Raw genomic sequence first — 22,433 nt, 5'->3', positions numbered from 1 at the left:
AGGCAGCCGGGGAGGGGGGCGTCAGGCAGCCGGGGAGGGGGGCGTCAGGCAGCCGGGGAGGGGGGCGTCAGGCAGCCGGGGAGGGGGGCGTCAGGCAGCCGGGGAGGGGGGCGTCAGGCAGCCGGGGAGGGGGGCGTCAGGCAGCCGGGGAGGGGGGCGTCAGGCAGCCGGGGAGGGGGGCGTCAGGCAGCCGGGGAGGGGGGCGTCAGGCAGCCGGGGAGGGGGGCGTCAGGCAGCCGGGGAGGGGGGCGTCAGGCAGCCGGGGAGGGGGGCGTCAGGCAGCCGGGGAGGGGGGCGTCAGGCAGCCGGGGAGGGGGGCGTCGCGCTCTCCCATCGTTCAGGTGAGGGGGGGGGGGTTTGAGGCTCTGGGGACCCCGGTCACCGGGGTGTTCAGGGCACCTGAAAGGGGCTTCCGACTGTTCGAGGCCCTGCAGCCAAGTCCTGGCGCCTGTAACACGGCCCCGCCTTATACAACGAGGCCCAGCCCCTCATTACCTCCTGGGACCCCCGGCTCCTGGTCTGGAGGCTGCCCCGAGGTCGGGACCCTCGCCGGCCTCAGCCCCGGGAACAGCGCCGCGGCCTCAAACACCGAGCACACTCGCACATGCCGGCCGGCTGCCATCACCGCGCATGCGCAAATCCACCAACCGGCTGACGCTGCCGCTTCCTACTGCATTTCCGCCCCGCAGGCTGGCTTCCGATTCACTTCAGTCACCCGAGGGATTTCCGCCCCGCATCTAACGCATCTTCCGGTTTCTCTCTGTTGTTTTCGGGTGTGGGAGAACCGGCCGCAGGTCACTGGGCGCGTACACGTGTTGGGGGGGCCTGGAACCGGCGGCGCGCTTTGGGCAGGTCCTGGAAGGTTCACTAAAGGTGAGGGCGGTGGGCAGGTCCTGGAAGGTTCACTGAGGGTGAGGGCGGTGGGCAGGTCCTGGAAGGTTCACTGAGGGTGTGGGCGGTGCGCAGGTCCTGGAAGGTTCACTGAGGGTGAGGGCGGTGGGCAGGTCCTGGAAGGTTCACTGAGGGTGAGGGCGGTGGGCAGGTCCTGGAAGGTTCACTGAGGGTGAGGGCGGTGGGCAGGTCCTGGTAGGTTCACTGAGGGCGAGGGCGGTGGGCAGGTCCTGGAAGGTTCACTGATGGTGAGGCTGGTGGGCAGGTCCTGGTTTGTTCACTGAGGGCGAGGGCGGTGGGAAGGTCCTGGTAGGTTCACTGAGGGTGAGGGCGGTGGGCAGGTCCTGGAAGGTTCACTGATGGTGAGGCTGGTGGGCAGGTCCTGGTTTGTTCACTGAGGGCGAGGGCGGTGGGAAGGTCCTGGTAGGTTCACTGAGGGTGAGGGCGGTGGGAAGGTCCTGGTAGGTTCACTGAGGGTGAGGGTGGTGGGAAAGTCCTGGTAGATTCACTGAGGGTGAGGGCAGTGGGAAGGTCCTGGTCGGTTCCCTGAGGGTCAGGGCGGTGGGAATGTCCTGGATGGTTCACTAAGGATGAGGGCGGTGGGCAGGTCCTAGAAGGTTCACTGAGGGTGAGGGCGGTGGGCAGGTCCTGGTAGGTTCACTGAGGGTGAGGGCGGTGGGCAGGTCCTGGAAGGTTCACTGAGGGTTAGAGCGGTGGGCAGGTCCTGGAAGGTTCACTGAGGGTGAGGGCGGTGGGCAGGTCCTGGTAGGTTCACTGAGGGTAAGGGCAGTGGGCAGGTCTTGGAAGGTTCGCTGTGGATGAGGGTGGTGGGCAGGTCCTGGAAGCTTTGGTGATGGAGCGGGTGTTGGGCACGTCCTGGAAGCTTTGGTGATGGAGCGGGTGTTGGCAGGTCCTGGATGTTTCACTGAGGGTGAGGGTGGTGGGCAGGTGCTGGAAGTTTCAGTGAGGGTGAGGGCAGTGCGCATGTCTTGAAAGGTTCAGTGAGGGTGAGGGTGGCGGACAGATCCTGGAAGTTTCACTGAGGGTGAGAGCGGTGGGCAGGTCCTGGAAGGTTCACTGAGAGTGCAGGCGGTGTGCAGGTCCTGGATTCTGACACTCTGGCTGAAACAGAAACTGAAAGTTTGCAGCACTGTTTTTCATTTTCACTTTGGTCTGTATTTGACGATTCCCCTACGAGTTCCCTACACTTCTCTGTTTCACCCCTTCCACCCATGATGTCAGTTCCCCCATCTGTGTTTCCATCACCCCTCACCAGGGTGTCCTCTCCCCCCTTTCCAGTGTCACTCCCTTCCCATCCACCACCCCACAGGTGTCACATCACCATCCCCTTTCCCTCCTATTTCCCCCCCTCCTCACGCTGTGTTCCCTCCTCGTTCACCCCTCAAGAGTGTCCTCTTCCCCCCTTCCCTGATGTGTTTCCTTCCCTCCACTCTCCAACTCCACCCCACCCCAACTTTTCTCACAGTTACACAACGATTTGGCATCCTGAACGTGTCCAATGTCTCAATCACACCTTGATGATTTGTATTCTGTCTCCCCGCGTTAGTTAATTCTAGTTGTATGGATGTAACCTGCACCTACTTCTCCCAGAGATTGGTGGGTGTGTGGAATGAGCTGCCAGAGGAAGTGGGGTCTGGGATAACATTTCAAAGGCAGTTGGTCACTTCGACTGATGGAAAAGGTTTAGAGGGACGCAGGCAGATGGAACGAGCTCTGATAGGCATGTGAGGTAGCATGGAACAGTTGGGTTGAAGGGCCTGTGTCTAGATTCTGGGTCTCCATCTATGCAGTGCAGGTTGTGGAGTGTTGTCATTCTTCTGCTGTTCCTATTGTGGATCTAGACATTACCGTCATCGTGGCTCCTTGGTGATGTGCACTCCCGTTGGATGAGGAATAGTGGAGATGGCGGAGCTTACCACAGAGTACCAGCGGCTACAGGCCTCCTACACCGACTCTCCGCCCGGGGAGGAGGATCTGTTGGTTCATGTGGCTGATGGCAGTAAATGTAAGTTAAACCTTCCACCTTTATCCCATCTGTGTTTCCCTTCACTGGGTTTGTTGATAGGAACCTTTGCTCTCCAATTATCCACGGTTGGCCCACAACCCTCATTCTCAGTAACATTCACCTTGTACCTGACACCAAAATCTCTCTTGAATTAAACTGTTGCTGCCCACGTCGTATTTGTAATGCAGGCAAGAAAGTTTGAACTCCGACCCCATTTCCATTCCCACAACTGAAGGTGAAATCAGTGGCTTTGAATCTGTCTGTAATGATTTCAGGAACAATCTTACTATTTTGTCTCATTGTCCCCTCTCCCCCCACCTCTTTTTGCCTTCAGCATCCTCTCAAACCCTGCTTCCAATATCTGGTTCCCATGAACCCATCTCCAGCAGCACATGCAGATCCCCGATCGCAGGTCGCCCACTGCCTATGTGGGTCCCTCGATGTCATGGTCACAATGCTGAAAGAACATAGAACATTGTAGCACAGTAGAGGCCCTTCGGCCCTCAATGTTGTGCTGACTTGTACCTTTAAACAAAACCCTCCCTGCCCCATAGCCCTCCATCCATGTGCCTGTCTAAGAGTCTCTTAACTGCCCCTAATGTTTCAGACTCCACCACCACCTTGGCAAGGCATTCCAAGGCCCCACAACTTTCTGAGTAAAAACCTTATCCCTGACATCTCCTCTAAACTTCCCTCCCTTCACTTTGTACCCATATCCTCTGGCATTTGCTGATCCTGCCCTGGGAAACAGGTGCTGGCCGTCCACCCTATCTATGCCTCTCATGTTGCAACATGATCTCTCTATGCCTGAACTCAATCCCCCTTATTAATGAAGCCCTGCATCCCATAGGCCTTCTTAACTATCCTATCAACCTGTGCGGCGACCTTGAGGGATGTGTGGATTTGGACCCCAAGGTCCCTCTGTTCATCCACACTCTTAAGTAACCAACCATTAACCCTGTTCTCAACCTTTTGGTTAGTCCTTCCAAAATGCATCACTTCACACTTATCCGGATTGAACTCCATCTGCCACTTTTCTGCTCAACTCTGCATCCTGTCTATATCCTCTTGTAACCTTCAACAACCTTCAGTTCCATCCACAACTCCTCGAACCTTCGTATCATCTGCAAACTTATTGACCCATCCTTCTGCCTCTTCATCCAGGTCATTTATAAAAATCTCAAAGAGCAGGGGTCCCAGAACAGATCCCTGCGACCCCTCCACTAGTCACTGACCTCCAGGCAGAATACTTTCCTTCCACAAATACCCTCTATTTTCTTCCTGCAAGCCAATGTTTTTATCCACACAGCCAAGGTTCCACTGATCCTGTACCTCATCACTTTCTGGATGAGTCTCTCATGGGGAACCTTGTTTAATGCCTTGCTTAAGTCCATATAGGTTACATCTACCACCTGACCCTCATCAATTTCTTTTATCACTTCGTTAAATCTTTCTTCTAGTTGGTTGACTAAACCTGCGCCAACATCTTGCACCGTTGCGAATCAGAATTTGTTGTTGTGAACAAATCATGAAATTCGTTGTTTCACGACAGCTTCACAAGTGCAAATACTGTGACAAATTACATTAAAAAAAAATAAAACAAATAAAATAACTAATAAATAAATTAGTGCAAAAGAAAAGAAAGTGAATTAATGACACGATGCTGAAGAAACTCAGCAGGTCAAACAGTGTCCTCTAGAGCAGAGGGAAAGATCCAGAACCAGCTGAGTTCTCGAGCTGAGCAAAATGTGGGTAGGCACCCGAACAGAATGGTGGGGGAGGGGTGGGGAGAAGCACGGACCCACAGGAAGGGAGAGAGGGCACAGAAGGAATCGGAGGAGGGAGGGGGGTGGCTCTGTGAATGGAGAGGGAAGGGGTGGAGAGATGGAGAAAAGGAGCCAGAGGGTTGGGGAAGGGAAGACGATGAGGTTATCTAGTGACTTAATGGAGGTCTGTAAGATTATGAAAGGCATTTATAGGGTGGGCAGCCAGCACCTCTTCTCCAGGGGAAGTAGTAAACACCAGAGGACATCTGTTTCGGGTGACACAGTTAGCATTAGCGGTTAGTGCAATGCTGTTACGGTGCCCAGTGTTCAGGACCGGGATTCAAATTTGACATTTTCTCCCCATTTTTCCCGGGGGCTCTGGTTTTCACCGACTTTTCATAATATACTGGGGGTTGTAGGTTAAATGGGTGTAATTGGCCGGCATGGACTCATGGGCTGAAAGAGCCTGTTACTGTGCTGTATGTCAAATTTAAATATTTAAAATATGAAAAAGTTTAAGGTGAGGGTTTAAGGGAGAAGTCAGCTGTGGGGGGCCTGGAATGCCTTACCAGGGATGGTGGTGGAGGCTAGAATACTTGGGCCATTTAAGAGACTCTTGGATGAAAAATAGAGGGTTATGGGGTTGGGAGGGGTTAGTAGTTTTTTTGGTAGGTACAACATTGTGGGCCGAAGGGTCTGTTCCGTAGAGTTCTACCTTCTAAATGCTACTATCGTATCTGCTTCCACCCACTAATGCAGACACCCACCACTCTGTGTAGAAAAAAGAAAAACTTGCCTTCCCTTAAACCTTCCCCGACACCGTACGCACATCTTCCAGAATGTCACATTTTCACGCTGGAAAAATTAGCCCATTATCCACCCTATTGACGCCCCTCATAATGTCATAAACCTTTAGCAGACCTCCTCTCAGCCTCCAATGCTTCAGAATAAACAATCCTAGTTTGTCCGACTTCTCCCCATAACTAGGCAGCGTGCTGGTAAACCTCTTCCATCCCCTTTCCACATCCTTCCTGTGATGGGGGGACCAGAATTGCACAATTTTCCAAGCGTGGCCTAATCAAAATTTCACATCACCTCAACGTGACCTCTTTACTTTTTGACTCAATTCCCCACCCAATGATGCAAGTATAGCAGATGCCTTCTTCACCACTGGCTCTTGTCAGCAGTCAGTGAGGAGTGTATGTGGAACTGGCCTATAAAACAACCTTTCCCTCTTTGCTTTCATTCCCCCAGCAATAAAACATAATCTGTATTAGCTTTCCGAATTGCTGAAGGTAGACATGTAGAATTTAATCTTGGTCAGTGTGAGGTGATTTGCACCAGGTCCCTGAAAGGCTGGACTCTGGAAGTATTGAGGCACAGTGAGACCTGGATCTTTTGCCAACTTTCTCAGCCTGCCTTGCCACTTTAAACGGAGCTGCAGTAACGGCAGGTTCTGCCTCTGGTGTGGAAAAGGGAGAGGAGACAGTGCGTTCCACAGGTTCCAACAGCCCGTCCTGATGCAGAAGACTCCACACAGGCTTTAAATGGCCTGTTAAAGGAGCCCATGGTGTGTGTTTTAAATTGTGCAAGTGCAGGGTCTTTGCCCAAATGGCATTGCCTGGGCTTGGCAGCATACCATGAGGGTTTGCATACTCCGGGGGAGCAATGGACCAGCGCAGGGCACCAGAAACATGGGAACCCCCCCCCCCCCTCCTGTTGAGAAGGAGGAGCCTGAGGGATGACCTAAAACAGGTGACCATGGAAATGAACCATTGAGGACCCCATGCAGGCTGTGGGCTGTTGGTGTCTGCTCTGGAAGGACCCACACAGGCTATACAGGTGCCTCACCTTTTATCTGGAATCGTTGGGACTGGACACTTGCTGTTGTTTGGAATCTTCTGGATTTCAGAATCATTTTGATTTTGGTCCCTTTTAGCGAATGCCTTGCACCTAGACCCCGCCGTCTGTCTCCACCCCCCCCCCCCCCTACCCTCAGCTCTGTCATCCATTGCATTCCCTGACCTCTCTGGCTGTCTGTCTGTCACCACACCCACACCCTCCAGGGCCAGTGCCAGTCTAATTGCATGTCCATAGTCCAGCAAGTAATAAGCAGATACATCACCTGGCTCCTGCGAGTACTGTCCCCACGAAATGGATTTGATATTTTGATAGTTTTCTGCCAATAACCATAAGATGCTCAATAAATAGAGTTCTGCTTCCCATGGAAAATCCACCTATCATTTTTGTCAACATTTCTGCAAAGTTATCCCAGATTGAATGTATAAATGTTCCAACCTCTGAACCACACCTAAAACACGAGTCTGGAATTTCAGATTTTAAACTCTTAAATTTTGTGGTGGAGATGGTTTTTCTATTGAGTTTTACAAGACTTTTTATGTTGATATATCTTCCTTATTTAAGAATGTAATACAACAACTTTATGATACTTTTCAATTACCTGAGTCCTGTTCTAATGCTATAATTACAGTTATACCAAAAAAAGATAAAGATCCCTTATAGGTAGCTTCTTACCATCCTATATCTTTGTTAAATGTAGACTATAAAATAGTGGCTAAAGTTATGGCTAATAGGTTGGCTCAGTATTTACCAAAGATAATACATCGTGATCAAACAGGTTTTATAAAAAATAGGTATGCTTCGGATAATATTCTACGATTAATTACTTTGATAAATAGATCTAAATCTTAGAAGAATTATCCAATGGTGGTTTCATTGGATGCAGAAAAGGCATCGATAGAGTAGAATGGAAGTTTTTGTTTAAAGTATTTGAAAAGTTTTTGTTTGGTCTCTCATTTATTGGTATGATTAGGGCTCTGTATAATGGTCCGAAAGCTAGAGTTGTTACTAATGGTTTGCTTTCAGAATCCTTTAATTTAACAAGATCTACTATTCAAGGATGTCCATTATCACCCGCCTTGTTTGCTTTAGTTATTGAACCTCTAGCACAATTAATACGTCAGAATGATAGTATCAAAGGTATGAGAGTCTTGAATGAAGATTATAAAATAAATTTATTTGCGGATGACTTTTTGCTGTATTTGGTGGATCCTGATGTTTCTCTGCCAGCACTTCAAGATTCCTTAGAGATTTATGGTCAATTATCTGGTTATAAGGTTAATTGGACTAAAAGTGAAATTTTATCAATTAGTAAAGATGATTATTCAATGTTTAGAAATATTACGAATTTGAAGTGGACGAAACAAATTAAATATTTGGGAATTAATGTTAATACTGACTATCAAAATTTATATTCACTTAATTATCATCCTTTAATGAAGAAGATTAAGGCAGATTTAGTTAAATGGAAAGATTTACCTTTGGGTTTATTAGGAAGAATTAATACTATAAAAATGAATATTTTTCCTCAAATACAATATTTATTTCAATCAATTCCTTGTTGTTTACAAAAAAGATTTTTTAAGGATTTATATAAAGTAATTAGGGATTTTTTGTGGAAAGGAAAATTTCCTAGGGTGGCGTTGAAAAGATTGATGTGGGATTTTCAATTTGGAGGGTTACGGCTACCTAACTTTCAATTTTATTATGAAGCAGCTCAATTTAGATTTCTTAGCGCATTAATGGCCACACAAGATACGCCTAGTTGGGCACAGATAGAATTGGCAGTTATTTCTGAAAAATTTTTGAACCAATATTGTTCTTGAATCCATTTCCCCCTCGAGTCCGTCTCCCCCCACTTCCCTCGATCTGTGCAGGCCCAGTTTTGGGCTATTGCTCTGCTTTGCCCAAACTTATTTGACAAACTAATAACCCATCCAGCCCTTTTACAGTGTGGGAGCTTGGGTAAAAAAGTGGAAAGTTAAAATCATCTACCATCACAACTTTATCTTTCCTGCTGTCTTCCTACAGATTTGCTCCTCCAATCCTCACTGACCATTGGGTGATCTATAATACAGCCCTATGAGTGTGGTCATACCTTTCCCGTTCCTCAGCTCCATTTAGCCTCAATAGATGAGCCCTCTGGTCTGTCCTGCCTGTGATATTTTCCCTGACGAGCAATGCCACTCCCCCGCCTCCCCTTCATCCCTCCCTCTCTATTTTTGTTTAAATGTAGACATACAGCACGGTAACAGGCCCTTCTGGCCCATGAGCCTGTGCCGCCCAAATACCCAAATTAACCGTCAGACCCCTGTACATTTTTGGAGGGTGGGAGGAAACCTGAGCACCCAGGAAAAGCCCTCACAGACATGAGGAGAATGTACAAATTCCTTCCAGACAGAGCGGATTCGCACCCCAGTCTCTGGCGCTGTAACAGCGTTGTGTTCACCACTACACTAACTGTGCAGCCCTCTAGTACATCCAAAACAGCGGAAGCCTGGAATATTGAGCTGCCAGTCCTGCCCCTTCCACGTGCCAATCCACACTCTGTGCTCGTCTGCATTTCTTCTTCAACTCCTGAAGTCTTGTGCTGTAATATATAGGTTCATTGGCTTTCCTTCGATGTCCTTAACTCTTCCGTTGTTCTGTGTTTGTTCTCGGAGCCGATCTCTTTCTAATCTTCATCCCTTTTCATCCCCTCCAGCTCCCTGGCATCACATTGAAAACCTGGACCTGTTCTTCTCCAGAATATCCAAACAGATTTCCGTCTGTTTGATGGGAAGTGTGGAAGCTGCTCAAACCTGCTGTGTGTCTCATGCCATTGGCGGTGGAGTGCAGGGGACAGTTAAAGAACACCAGCAGCGACAGAGGGTGGGGGGATGGAGAAGGGGACAAGTTTCTTTCCATGAAGAGATCTCCAAGATCCCAACACACACGGGGTCCCTGTCCCCTCCCCCTGAGATCCCAAAACACACGGAGTCCCTGTCCCCTCCTACTGAGTTCCCAACACAAACGGGGTCCCTGTCTCCTTCCCCTCGAGATCCTAACACGTGGGGGAGGTGGTCAGTCCCCTCACGCTGAGATATCAGCACGTGGCATCTCTCCGACGGGGGTGCCTGTATACTGCTGTCCCATAGCCCTCTCTTTGAGGGGTATCTTTATGCTTCGACCCTCTGGGGTTTCCCAGAGGGATGGCACTTCCTCCACTCACAATGGGAATGTATTCTGGCACTCAGTCCCTTCTCCCACTGAACTCCCACTTCCTGTTTTTCAGTGAGATGTGCCTTTTAATTTCCTTACTGTGCAGTGCAGGGGGAGTAGTCGGGGTGGGGGATGTGCAGGGTAAAGCTGCTGCTCTTCGTGTTTTGTGGTGTGTGTGATGTTACTGTGGTTTGGTCTGAACCTTCCTCATGTTCCTTAACCCTTTCCACATCTACCACCTGCACCAGAAGAACGGTTTCCTTTGCATGTTGCTCATGGAGCTGTTTGAACTAGTGTAAGTTTAATATTTTCATTTGCTCTCCTCGGACCACTCACATTGGAATTGGGAGGCCACTCTGCCCTACCGCGATGTCACAGCTCAGCCATGGTCTCAGTAACCCTCGCTGCTACCTCCCCCCCCTATACCCAGTCCCCAATCACCTCTCTTTCCCCCTCCCCAGCCATCCACCCCAGCCACCTTCCCTCCCCTCCTTGGCTGATTTCCCCACCCCCCCACCCACACCACGCCCCCTCCCTGGCCACCCCCCCCCCCCAACCCCGGCTGATTCCCCCCACACCACGCTGCCTCCCCCTCTCCCTGGCTGATTTCCCCCCCCAACCCACACCACGCCATCTGCCCGCCCTCCTCTCACTCCTCTCCACCCCTACCTGGCCCTGCCACATTCCCCCCAACTCGGCCAACCCCTGTTCCCTTCCCTGGTCGTCTATCCCCCCCCAGACCTCCCAAGACGCCTCCCCACATTCTCCAGCTATCTTCCCCTCCACCACCAGCCATCTACCCACGGCCTCCCTGCCTCTTTCCAAGTCAAGTCTATAGTCATATGATTGTACAAGTACAACCCGACAAAACTGTGTTCTCCGGTCCTCGGTGCAAAACACGCAGACACACACCCAGACATAACACACACACAAAGACAAATAATACATATGCAGGACAAGAATTTCATCTATACAAATCAATATATGATAAATATTGTATCATGAATACGAGTCTTGGGTGATCAGTGTGAGAAGTTCCTTTGGTTGTTCAGCATTCTCACTGCCCGAGGGAAGAAGCTGTTTCTCAGCCTGGTGGTACTGGCTCTGAACCTCCTGGATCTCTTCCCCAACGGGAGCAACTAAAAGACTCTGTGTGGAAGGGGTCCTCAATGATATTGCACATCCCCTTCAGAGAACCATCCCAGTAGATCATGTTGATAGAGGAGGGAGACCCCAGTGATCCTCTCCTGTGCATAGACCACCAATCCATTTCTCTGCAGCAACTGTACCCCACTGTGGTGCAGGCAGGCAGGACGCTCTCGATGGAGCCACTGTAGAAGGTTGATATGACGGTGGCCGGTAGCCTTGCCCACTTCAGTCTTCTCAGGAAGAGCAGTCGCGGTTGCACCTTCCTGACAAGTGAGGAATTTCCCTCCCTGCCTACCCCCCCCCGTCAAAACTCCCACCCCCTCCCCAGCCGTCTCCCTACTCCCCTTGACCCCCATTTTACCTTGACTATCTGGCATGCTCTGCGTGAAGATATTTCCTTGACTCGTACTGACTTCCTCTCACCACCCTCTTCACTGGCCGTTCACTAATTCTGTAGGCCTGCAGGTGGGGGTAATGTCCTCTTGGAATTCACCATGTGCCATAATCGAGGGGGGTGAACTCCACCGGGCAGGGAGCAGATTGAGAATTCAATATCATAGCTGGGAAAGGACAACTCTGGGTGTCTAGCCTTCCTGGATATGAACCGTTTGGAGGGGAGGTTGTAGAAATGTGGAAGTCTGAACGAGCTGCCAGCTGAAGTGGCGATTGTGGGCTCAATTTTAACATTTAAGAAGAATTTGGACAGGCACATAGATGGGAGGGATAGGGACTGGGTGCAGGTCAGTGAGACCAGGCAGAATAGTAATTCGGCACGGACTAGAAGGGCCGAAGGGGCCTGTTTCTGTGCTGTAATGTTTTATGTCTAGGAGTAGCCCATGTGCCCTGCTCCACTATACAGCATTATCATTGCCAATTGTCCACGACCACCGTTGCCCCATCATTCTCCCCATCTCCCTCGATCTCTCCAGTTCCTGGAAAAATATCCACCTCCTTTTCACATTTATTGACTATTTTGTGACAGCAATTTCCACACATTAATGAGAGGAGAAATCTCATCTCCATCCCGTAAAATCTAAGCCTATCCTTGGAATATGGCCACTGGCCCTCAACTCTCCTCCATCAGGGATGTCCTTCCTCTCTACGTGGAGCAATCCACGCTGCAGGCCTACACGGGCAAGGCTCCTCCGCTACACTGACAACTACTTTGGTGCCGTCTGCTGCACCCACACTGAGCTCAAGAACTTCATCTGTGTCGGTGCCAACTTTAACCCTGACCTCAAGTTCACTTGGATCCCCCTTCTCGATCTCTATCTCTTTACAGCGGGATAGAGGCAGGATGCAGAGTTGGATGGAGAAGTGGCAGATGGAGTTCAATCCAGATCAGTGTGAGGTGATGCATTTTGGAAGGTCGAACTTGTTGATAGGGTGATTAAGACAGAGTTTGGTATGTTGGTCTTCATTAGTCAGGGGACTGAGTTCAAGAGTCATTGCAGCTCTATAAAACTCTGGTTGGACCACTTTTGGAGTGTTGTGTTCAGTTCTGGTCACCTCATTACAGGAAGGATGTGGAGAGGGGACAGAGGAGATTTGCCAGATGACATCTGGATGGGAAATAAGTCTTATGAGGCCAGGTTAGCAGAGCTGGGAATTTTCTCTTTGGAGCAAAGAAAGATGAGAAGAGACTTGATAGAAGTCGACAAGATTCTGAGAGGCAAGAATAGCAAACTCGAGGATGTGTGTACAAATTGAAGGGAGGGAAGTTTAGTGGAGGCATTGGGGGTGTTTTTTTACACAGAGAGATGTGGGGGCCTGGAATGCCTTGCTGGGGATGGTGGTGGAGGCTGGAACATTAGGGGCATTTAAGAGACTCTTAGACAGGCATGTGGATGAAGGAAAATAGAGGGTTATGGGTTAGGGAGGGTTTAGTACTTTTTAAAGGAATATATGGGTCAGCACGGCATTGAGGGGTGAAGGGCCTGGACTGTGCTGCAGGGTTCTATACTACAGGTCCCTTCCTAACTCAGCCTTGCTGATGCCCAGGGTCCAGTGGTCTGGGGCGTTGTTTGATCTGTTACTGTCTACAGCTGAGCTGCAGACCCTGGTCCAGAGGAAACAGATCGGGTACACAACTGGAAAGTGGCAGCTGCTGGTCTGGGGGAAGCAACAGGGCAGGGATTGGGCAGGACTGAAGGAGCTCCACACTGCCACACCTAACCCCCTGAAGGAGCTCCACACTGCCACACCTAACCCCCTGAGGGAGCTCCACACTGCCACACCTAACCCCTGAGGGAGCTCCACACTGTCACACCTAACCCCCTGAGGGAGCTCCACACTGTCACATCTACCCCAAGGGAGCTCCACACTCTCACACCTAACCCCCTGAGGGAGCTCCAAACTGTCACACCTACCCCCCTGAGGGAGCTCCACACTGCCACACCTAACCCCTGAGGGAGCTCCACACTGTCACACCTAACCCCCTGAGGGAGCTCCACACTTTCACATCTACCCCAAGGGAGCTCCACACTCTCACACCTAACCCCCTGAGGGAGCTCTACACTGTCACACCTAACCCCCTGAGGGAGCTCCATACTGTCACAGCAACCCTGAGGGAGCTCACCTTTCTCTCTTGTTTTGCAGGCAGTTTGTGTTTGTCGTCACCTTTACAACGTTCCTCATCAACTGTGTGGATTATGACATTCTGTTTGCCAACAAACTGTTAAACACTACACAACATGGAGACCAGGTGGTTAAGGTCACTCTGCCCGATGCCTTCCTGTCCCCACAAACCTGCAACACAAGGTAAGGCCAGTGCCGCACGTTTCCAGCAGGAGGCAGTGGTGTCCCTGGTGAAGGAATTGAGGAATAGTCCATGCTGAGTGGTTGTTGTTGTATCCATGTACAGATTCCTACTTACTGCAGCCATGCAGTACATAATACGGCAACTTTCTTTCTTTCTCTTTGGCTTGGCTTCGTGGACGAAGATTTATGGAGCGGTAATGTCCACGTCAGCTGCAGGCTCGTTTGTGGCTGACAAGTCCGATGCGGGACAGGCAGACAAGGTTGGAGCGGTTGCAAGGGAAAATTGGTGGGTTGGGGCTGGGTGTTGGGTTTTTCCTCCTTTGTCTTTTGTCAGTGAGGTGGGCTCTGCGGTCTTCTTCAAAGGAGGTTGCTGCCCGCCGAACTGTGAGGCGCCAAGATGCACGGTTTGAGGCGATATCAGCCCACTGGCGGTGGTCGATGTGGCAGGCACCAAGAGATTTCTTTAGGCAGTCCTTGTACCTTTTCTTTGGTGCACCTCTGTCTCGGTGGCCAGTGGAGAGCTCGGCATATAACACGATCTTGGGAAAGCGATGGTCCTCCATTCTGGAGACGTGACCTACCCAGCGCAGTTTGATCTTCAGCAGCGTGGATTTGATGCTGTCGGCCTCTGCCATCTCGAGTACTTCGATGTTGGAGATGAAGTCGCTCCAATGAATGTTGAGGATGGAGCGGAGACAACGCTGGTGGAAGCGTTCTAGAGGCCGTAGGTGATGCCGGTAGAGGACCCATGATTCAGAGCCGAACAGGAGCATGGGTATGACAATGGCTCTGTATATGCTAATCTTTGTGAAGTTTTTGAGTAAATTACCACAATGCAAAGTGAGGCAAAAAAGTATAAAAGGATAGTTAAAGAGGCCTCAGTAGTGGAGAGGGACAAAATCTTCACATTCCTGGGTGTCAACATCTCCAAAGATCTGTCCTGGAGCCTCCATGTTGATGCAAGCACGAAGAAGGCTCGCCAGCGGCTTGACTTCATGAGACATTTGAGGAGATTCGGTACGTCACCGAAGACTCTCATAAACTTCTACAGGTGTCCTGTGGAGACCATTCTGGCTGGTTGCATCACTGTCTGGAATGGTATGAGCAAAAATCAGGCAGGCATCTGAATAAGTAGGTGGGGGGAGAGGAGAGGGGCAGGGAGTGGACCACAAGCTAACAGGGAGAGGGAATAGGTGGGAGGGTAGAAGAAAGAAAAGCTGAGAAGTGATGGGGAGATGGGTTTAGGGTTGGGGAATCCCAGCGTCTGCATCTTTCCAGTTTAACTCGTATGAATTCTCTTGATGTTTGCTTGTTCTGGACTTGCCAACCACTTCTCCTCAAAATGACTGCAGCTCTGCATCTGAACATCTTCTAAGACCCCTTCCTCTGAAACATTTTCCCCAACGGATGTTGGTCTGACTGTAGTTAAGTTACAACCCACTCTGCACTTACGGGCTCCAACTTCCCCATCTGACCGGCTGCATCACCCTGATGCAGTATCCCTGAGCATAAAGCCCTCCAAAAGGTAGTGGACACAGCCCAGGACATCACAGGCAAAATCCTCCCCACCATCGAGAATATCTACAGGGAACGCTGCCGTCGGAGAGCAGCAGCAGCGATCATCAAGGACCCACCCCACCCAGCACATGCTCTGTTCTCGCTGCTGCCATCAGGAAAGAGGGAATTGGAGCCACCAGACTCGCACCCACCAGGTTCAGGAACAGCTGCTCCCCCTCCACCATCAGTTTCCTCAACCACAAACTCAATCAGGGACTCAGTTAAGGTCTCTTACTTGTGCACTTTATTGTATCTCTGTTTTGCACAGTTAGTTTGTTTATATTTGTTTACCTGTGTACGTTGTATACAGAATTTTTTTGCACTGCTTATATGTGGTCATTTTGCCTGGCCTGCAGGGAAATGAATCTCAGGGCTGTATGTAATTTCACATATGTACTCTGACAGTAAATCTGAAATCAATGGGCCCAGTGGTCGTGGAGCCTGAAGCCCATCCCCGCACTATTCCTTCTGCATGTGCAATTTTCCCTTGTTAGCCATGGGTTGAGAGGCCGTGTGACCTTCATCCATTTTAACCTCTCCATTTTTTCCCCAGGATCCGGCAGAACATGCTGATGGTTGTCATCCTACTGATAGCAGGAGTCTTCTGGCTCCATCGACTGGTCAAGTTCATCTACAACATCTGCTGCTACTGGGAGATACGGGCCTTCTACAGGAACGCCCTGAAGATCCCCATGGTAGGTGCTCGCCCACAGCGGCCTATATGCCCTCCGAGGTCAGGGGAGCAGCAGAGCCTGTTGCTGGACCTTGTCTTGTGCAGGGTTAGAGATACGATGGTGACATTGGAGGGCGACCATCTCATCATTAAAAGTAAAAGATTAGTGAGGGATAAAATTGGACCCCTTGTAGATAGCGAAGGTAGGCTGAGTGAGAAGTCAGAGGAAATGGGGGAAATTTTGAATGATTTCTTTGCCTCGGTATTCACTAGGGAAAAAAATGTTGAACCAGTTGAAGTAAAGAAAAATAGTGGGGAGGTCATGAAGCATATAAGGATAACCGAGAAGGTAGTGATGGCTGTGTTAAAAAAGATAAAGGTGGATAAATCTCCTGGACCGGACAAAATATTCCCTAGGACACTCAGGGAGGCTAGTGGACAGTTAGTGGGGCCATTAACAGAGATATTTAGGATGTCACTGGCCAAAGGATTGGAGGGTGGCGCATGTGGTTCCTCTGTTTAAGAAAGGGTCCAAATGCAAACCTGGGAATTATAGGCCTGTAGGTCTGAAGTCTGTGGTAGGCAAGTTGATGGAAAGTGTTCTGAGGGATGCTATTTACAAATTTTTGGAGGTACAGGGATTGCTAGGGAGTAATCAGCGTGGTTTTGTCAGGGGTAGATCATGCTTGACAAACCTGATTGAGTTCTTCGAGGGGGTTACAAAAAAGGTTGATGAAGGGAAAGCTGTGGATGTTGTCTATTTAGACTTTAGTAAAGCTTTTGACAAAATTCCCCACAAGAGGTTAGGAAAAAAGGTGGAGGCATTAGGTATAAATAAGGAGGTAGTGAAATGGATTCAGCAATGGTTGGATGGGAGGTGTCAGAGAGTAGTGGTAGAAAATTGTTTGTCCAATTGGAGGCCAGTGCCTTCTAGTTCTGGCCTCACTGAAGCTCAGTGGATGACACAAAGATTGGTGGTGTTGCGGATAGTGAGGTAGATTACCGTAGATTAAAAGGTGATTTAGGAAGGCTGGAGGTGTGGGCTACATTTTGGAAAGGCAAATCTAAATAGGTCATGTGCATTAAATGGGAGGCGATTGAGATGTGCAGAGCAACAAAGGGATTTAGGAGTTGTGGTAAATAGTTCCCTCAAGGCTGATACTCAGGTAGATGGTGTGGTGAAGAAGGCATTTGGAATGTTGGCCTTCATCAATCGGAGTATTGAATTCAAGAGTAGGGAGGATATGATGAAATTGTACAAGGCATTGGTGAGGCCAAATTTGGAGTACTGTGTACAGTTTTGGTCACCAAATTATAGGAAAGATATAAACAAAATAGAGAGAGTGCAGAGAAGGTTCACGAGAATGTTGACAGGATTTCAGGGTCTGAGTTACAGGGAAAGGTTGTGCAGACTGGGGCTTTTTTCTCTGGAGCGTAGAAGATTGAGAGGGGACTTGATCGAGGTGTTTAAGATTTTAAAAGGGACAGACAGAGTAAATGTGGATAGGCTTTTTCAGTTAAGAGTGGGGGAGATTCAAACTAGAGGGCATGGTTTAAGATTGAAGGGGGAAAATTATAAGGGGAACATGAGGGGAAATTTCTTTACGCAGAGGGTGGTGGGGATGTGGAATGAGCTTCCGACAGATGTGGTCGAGGCGGGATCATTGGATACATTTAAGGAAAGACTGGATCGTTACATGGAGAGGAGAGGACTAGAGGGGTATGGACCGGGTGCTGGTCAGTGGGACTAGGAGGGTGGGGATTTGCTACGGCATGGACTAGTAGGGCCGAACTGGCCTGTTCTGTGCTGTAAGTGGTTATATGGTTATTATCAGGGAGTGGAAGTGGGAGGAGAGTGGGTGGGTGAAGGGAGGAGGTGGGGAGAGGAGTGGGTGGTACGTGGAGAGTGGGTAGGTGGAGAGGGGGGATGGAGGGAGTGGGAGGAGTGTGGGTGGGTGGGGAGGAGAGTGGGTGGTGGGTGGAGAGTGGGTAGGTGGAGGGGGCAGTGGGGATGGAGGGAGTGGGAGAAGAGTGGGTGGGGGAGGGGAGTGGGTGGTGAGTGGAGAGTGGGTAGGTGGAGGGGGTGGCGGGTGTTGTGGGGGGTGGATGGGGAGGAGGGAGTAGGAGAAGACTGGGTGGAGAAAGGAAGTGGGGAGAAGACTGGGCGGAGGGAGCCATGGGTGGCTGGGGGGTGGAGGGAGCGAAGGGGACAGGATGTCTGGATCCCGGCCTGACCTTGCCTGTGTTGCAGGCCCACCTGCCTTACTGCAGCTGGCAGGAGGTGCAGGCCCGCATCATCCAAGTGCAGCGGGACCACTTGATGTGCATCCACAAGCGGGAACTGAGCGAGCTCGACATCTACCACCGCATCCTGCGCTTTAAGAACTACATGGTGGCCATGGTGAACAAGTCCCTGCTGCCGATCCGCTTCCAGCTGCCCATTCTGGGTGACCTGGTCTTCTACAGCCGAGGCCTGAAGTACAACTTTGAGCTGATCTTCCTGTGGGGGCCTGGTTCCCTCTTCCAGAACGAGTGGAGCCTGAAGCCGGAGTACAAGAGGGCAGCCGGGCGCCTGGACCTGGCCCAGAGACTCAGCAGCCGCATCCTGTGGATCGGGATCACCAACCTCCTGCTCTGCCCCATCATCCTGGTCTGGCAGATCCTCTACGCCTTCTTCAGCTACACCGAGGTGATCAAGCGGGAGCCGGGCAGCCTGGGGGCTCGCTGCTGGTCACTGTATGGCCGCTGCTACCTCCGACACTTCAACGAGCTGGACCACGAGCTGCAGTCACGGCTCAGCAAGGGCTACAAAGCTGCTTCCAAGTACATGAACTGTTTCTTGTCCCCCCTGCTCACCGTCCTGGCCAAGAACCTGGCCTTCTTTGCTGGCTCCATCCTAGCTGTTCTCATCGCCCTCACCGTCTATGATGAAGATGTGCTGGCGGTGGAACACATCCTCACCACCATCACCCTCCTTGGCCTCTGTATCACTGTCTGCCGGTGAGGGGGGGCAAGGGGGGAGGGGAGGGGCAGTGGGAGTTCCACACGGAGAGATGCAGGGGGTGGAGGGAGTTCTATGCAAAGGGATGAAGGGGGTGGAGGGCGTTCTATGCGGAAGTTGGGAAGGAGTGAAAGGAGTTCCATGTGGAGGGATGAAGGGGTGGAGGGAGTTCCACACGGAGGGATGGAAGGGGCAGAGGGAATTCCACACGGAGGGATAGAGGGTGTGGTGGGAGTTCCACGTGGAGGGATGGAGGGGCGGAGGTTGGGAAGGAGTGGAGGAATTTCCACATGGAGGGGGTGGATGGAGTTCTATGTGGAGGTTGCGAAGGAATGGAGGGAATGGAGGTTGGGAAGGAGTGGAGGGATTTTCATGTGGAGGAATGGAGGGATGGAAGGAGGTGGAGGGAGTTCCACAAGGAGGGATGAAGGGGTGGAGGTTGGGAAAGAGAGGAGGGAGTTCCACATGGAGGGATGGAAAGGGGTGGAGGGAGTTCCACGTGGAGGTTGGAAAGGAGTGGAGGGAGTTCCATGTGGAGGGATGGAGGGGCGGACGTTGAAAAGGAGAGAAGGGAGTTCCATGTGGAGGGATGAAAGGGCAGAGTTTTGGAAGGTGTGGAAGGAGTTCCATGTGGAGGGATGAAGGGGATGGAGTGAGTTCCACATGGAGGGGTGGAGGTTGGGAAGGAGTGGAGGGATTTCCACATGGAGGGATGAAGGGTGGAGGGAGTGCCACATGGAGGGATGGAAGGGGTGGAGGTTGGGAAGGAATGGAGGGATTTCCACATGGAGGGATGAAGGGTGGAGGGAATGCCATGGAGGGATGGAAGGGGTGGATGTTGGGAAGGAGAGGAGGGAGTTCCACATGGAGGGATAGAAGGGGATAGAGGTTGGGAAAGAGTGAAGAGAGTTCCACTTGGAGGGGCGGAGGTTGGGAAGGAGGGATTTCCACAAGGAGGGATGGAGGGTGGAGGGAGTTCCACACGGAGGGATGAAGGTGTGGAGGTTGGGAGGGAGTGGAAGGAATTCTACATGGAGGGATGTAGGGGTGGTGGTTGAGAAATGGAGGGAGTTCCACATGGTGGGATGGAGCGGCAGAGGTTTGGAAGGAGTGGAGGGAGTTCCATGTGGAAGGGCGGAGGTTGGGAAGAAGTAGAGGGATTTCCTCATGGAGGGAGTGGAGGTAGGGGGATTTCCTCATGGAGGGAGTGGAGGTAGGGGAAGGGGCGAAGGGAGTTCCATGTGGAGGAATGGAAGGGGCGGAGGTTGGGAGTAGACGGGGAGGGGGATCAAGAAAGTGGAGGGGAGGGGATAGAGGAAGCAGAGTAGGAGGGGAGGGGGTATTGAGGAACGGAGGGCAGTGGGAGTAGGAGGGGAGGGTGATAGAGATAGTGGAGGTGAGTAGAAGGGAAGGGGTATCGAAGTGGAAGGTAGTAGGAGTAGGAGGGGGTATAGAGGATGCGGAGGGCAGTGGGAGTGAGGAGGGGATGGTTATCGAGGAAGAGGAGGGCAGTGGGATTTGGGGGATAGAGGAAGCAGAGGGGAGTGGGAGTAGGAGGGGTGGCGGATCGAGGAAGCGGAGGGGAGTGAGGAAGGGAGGGGTAGCGAGGAAGCAGAGGGTAGTGGGAATAGGAGGAGAAGGGGATAGAGGAAGCAGAGGTCAGTGGGATTAGGAGGGGAAGGGGTATAAAGGAAGCGGAGGGCAGTGGGAGTGAGGAGGGGAGAGGGTATAGAGGAACCGGAAGGCAATGGGAGTGAGGAGGGAGGGGGTGTAGATGAAGCGGAGGGCAGTGGGAGTGAAGAGGGAAGGGGGTGTAGATGAAGTGGGAATGAGGAGGGGAGGGGGAGTAGGCGGGGAGGGGGTATAAAGGAAGCGGAGGACAGTGGGAGTGAGGAGGGGAGGGGGTATAGAAGCGGAGGGCAGTGGGAGTGAGGAGGGGAGGGATTGTAGATGAAGCGGAGGGCAGTGGCAGGGTTGGTCTCGGCGGCATTTACCGTCTGGCCTTAATCCCACAGATGCTTCATCCCAGACCAGCATGTGGTGTTCTGCCCAGAGCAGCTGCTGAAGGTCATCCTGTCCCACATACATTACATGCCTGACCACTGGCAGGGAGCCGCTCACCGCTACGAGACCAGGGACCAGTTCGCTCAGCTGTTCCAGTACAAAGCCGTAAGGAACTGCTGCTCACGTTGGTTGTTTCCATATTCGGGGATTTGTAGATTAAACAGTCCCAGCAGGTAGCGCGCTCACACGGTGCGGTCTGTGCATGCCTAGGAAAACCCACGGGCAGCCGCGCGCCTGCTTGGTCTGGTCTGCACACATGCATGCAGTCCCTGCTCTGCCGTCGCTTGCACTGTTGTTGGGCAGCTTTGGGTCTGTGCAGTCTGGCCTGATCACATACTCGCGTAGTCTGTGTACGCACAGTCCTTGGGCATCCACGGGCCTGCGTGACCCAGCCTGTGCACGTGCAGTGATAGGGTAGCCCCTAGCTTGTATAGTCTGGCCTGTGCACGTTCAGTCCATGAGTATTCACGGGCCTGTGTCATTTGGCCTGCGCATGCGCAGTCCGTGGCGATCCATGGGTCTGTGTAATCTCACCTGTGCACGTGCAGTCCGTGGGTATCCACGGGTCTGCATAGTCTGTGAGCATCCATGGGCCTGTGTGTTTGGGCCTGTACATGTGCAGTCTGTGGCAATCCATGGGTCTGTGTAATCTGGTCTGTGTCTGCATAGTCTGTGAGCATCCATGGGCCTGCATGTTTGGGCCTGTGCATGTGCAGTCTGTGGCAATCCATGGGTCTGTGCAATCTGGTCTGTGTCTGCATAGTCTGTGAGCATCCATGAGCCTGCGAGTTTGGGCCTGTACATGCGCAGTCCGTGGCAATCCATGGGTCTGTGTAATCTGGTCTGTGTCTGCATAGTATGTGAGCATCCATGGGCCTGCGTGTTTGGGCCTGCATGCTCGCGCAGCCGGTGAGCAGCAATCCATGGGTGGCTGTGGGCATTGGATCCAAGTGCAGGGAGTTACATGAGTAGGCCGGGTGGTGAAGAAGGAGAGGGCATGCGTGTCTTCGTTGGTTGGGGTGCTGAGTACCATCGCTGGGAGTCGTGTTCCAGTATTTGGTACAACCACAATGGGCGTAGGCCTGGTCACTGGGTTACAGGAAGGATGCAGAAGAGGTTCACCAAGATGTTGCCTGGTCCAGAGGGTATGGGCCGTGGGGAGAGATGGGCAAACTTGGGCTGTTCTTCTGGAGTGTCAGAGGCTGATATAATCAATGAGAGGCATTGATAGGATCGGCCGACAGTCTTTGTCCCAGGGTGGAAGTGTCAAATACCAATGGGCAGAAGGCTGAAACTAGCAGGGGAACGTTTAACTATTTTACATACATGGAGTGATGGGTTCTTGGAACGGGCTGCTGGGGGAGGGGGGGGAGCAGATATGATGATGATGTTTAAGTCTTGGGAGGGGAGGGAGCGTTATGGATCATGTCCAAGCAGGCTGGACATTCTGGCTGGTCCACAGCCTCGAGGGGCTGCAGAGGCTGG

The 22,433-nt window shown here is 51.6% G+C and overlaps 2 protein-coding genes across 6 annotated transcripts in view; one reads left to right on the top strand and one right to left on the bottom strand.

The window, feature by feature from the left end:
• ankzf1 (ankyrin repeat and zinc finger peptidyl tRNA hydrolase 1) overlaps window positions 1-6,862 on the bottom strand; it is a 59,476-nt gene extending 52,614 nt beyond the window's left edge. Inside the window, exon 1 of one of the 5 annotated variants that reach the window (XM_069936077.1) lies at window positions 6,809-6,862. Coding sequence is in view for 1 of the 5 variants with exons in the window: in XM_069936076.1 (XP_069792177.1) it covers window positions 496-622 (127 nt within the window). In the remaining 4 variants the exon portion in view is untranslated. Of the gene's footprint in view, window positions 1-495; window positions 631-6,808 lie in introns of those variants that run through there. The other 4 variants (XM_069936076.1, XM_069936079.1, XM_069936080.1 and 1 more) reach the window with 4 other exon arrangements.
• LOC138762489 (autophagy-related protein 9A-like) overlaps window positions 758-22,433 on the top strand; it is a 39,512-nt gene continuing 17,836 nt past the window's right edge. Inside the window, exons 1-8 of the mRNA XM_069936241.1 lie at window positions 758-873; window positions 2,754-2,917; window positions 9,248-9,293; window positions 9,977-10,039; window positions 13,492-13,653; window positions 15,764-15,905; window positions 18,135-18,883; window positions 20,900-21,053. Of these exons, the coding sequence (XP_069792342.1) occupies window positions 2,815-2,917; window positions 9,248-9,293; window positions 9,977-10,039; window positions 13,492-13,653; window positions 15,764-15,905; window positions 18,135-18,883; window positions 20,900-21,053 (1,419 nt within the window). The 5' untranslated portion in view covers window positions 758-873; window positions 2,754-2,814. The remainder of the gene's footprint in view (window positions 874-2,753; window positions 2,918-9,247; window positions 9,294-9,976; window positions 10,040-13,491; window positions 13,654-15,763; window positions 15,906-18,134; window positions 18,884-20,899; window positions 21,054-22,433) is intronic.

This window comes from Narcine bancroftii, chromosome 4 (genome assembly GCF_036971445.1).
Source record: "Narcine bancroftii isolate sNarBan1 chromosome 4, sNarBan1.hap1, whole genome shotgun sequence".
In the NCBI taxonomy this organism is placed as follows: domain Eukaryota; kingdom Metazoa; phylum Chordata; class Chondrichthyes; order Torpediniformes; family Narcinidae; genus Narcine; species Narcine bancroftii.
Note: the sequence above shows the minus strand (reverse complement) of the source record. Positions and strands in the feature narration are given on the sequence as shown.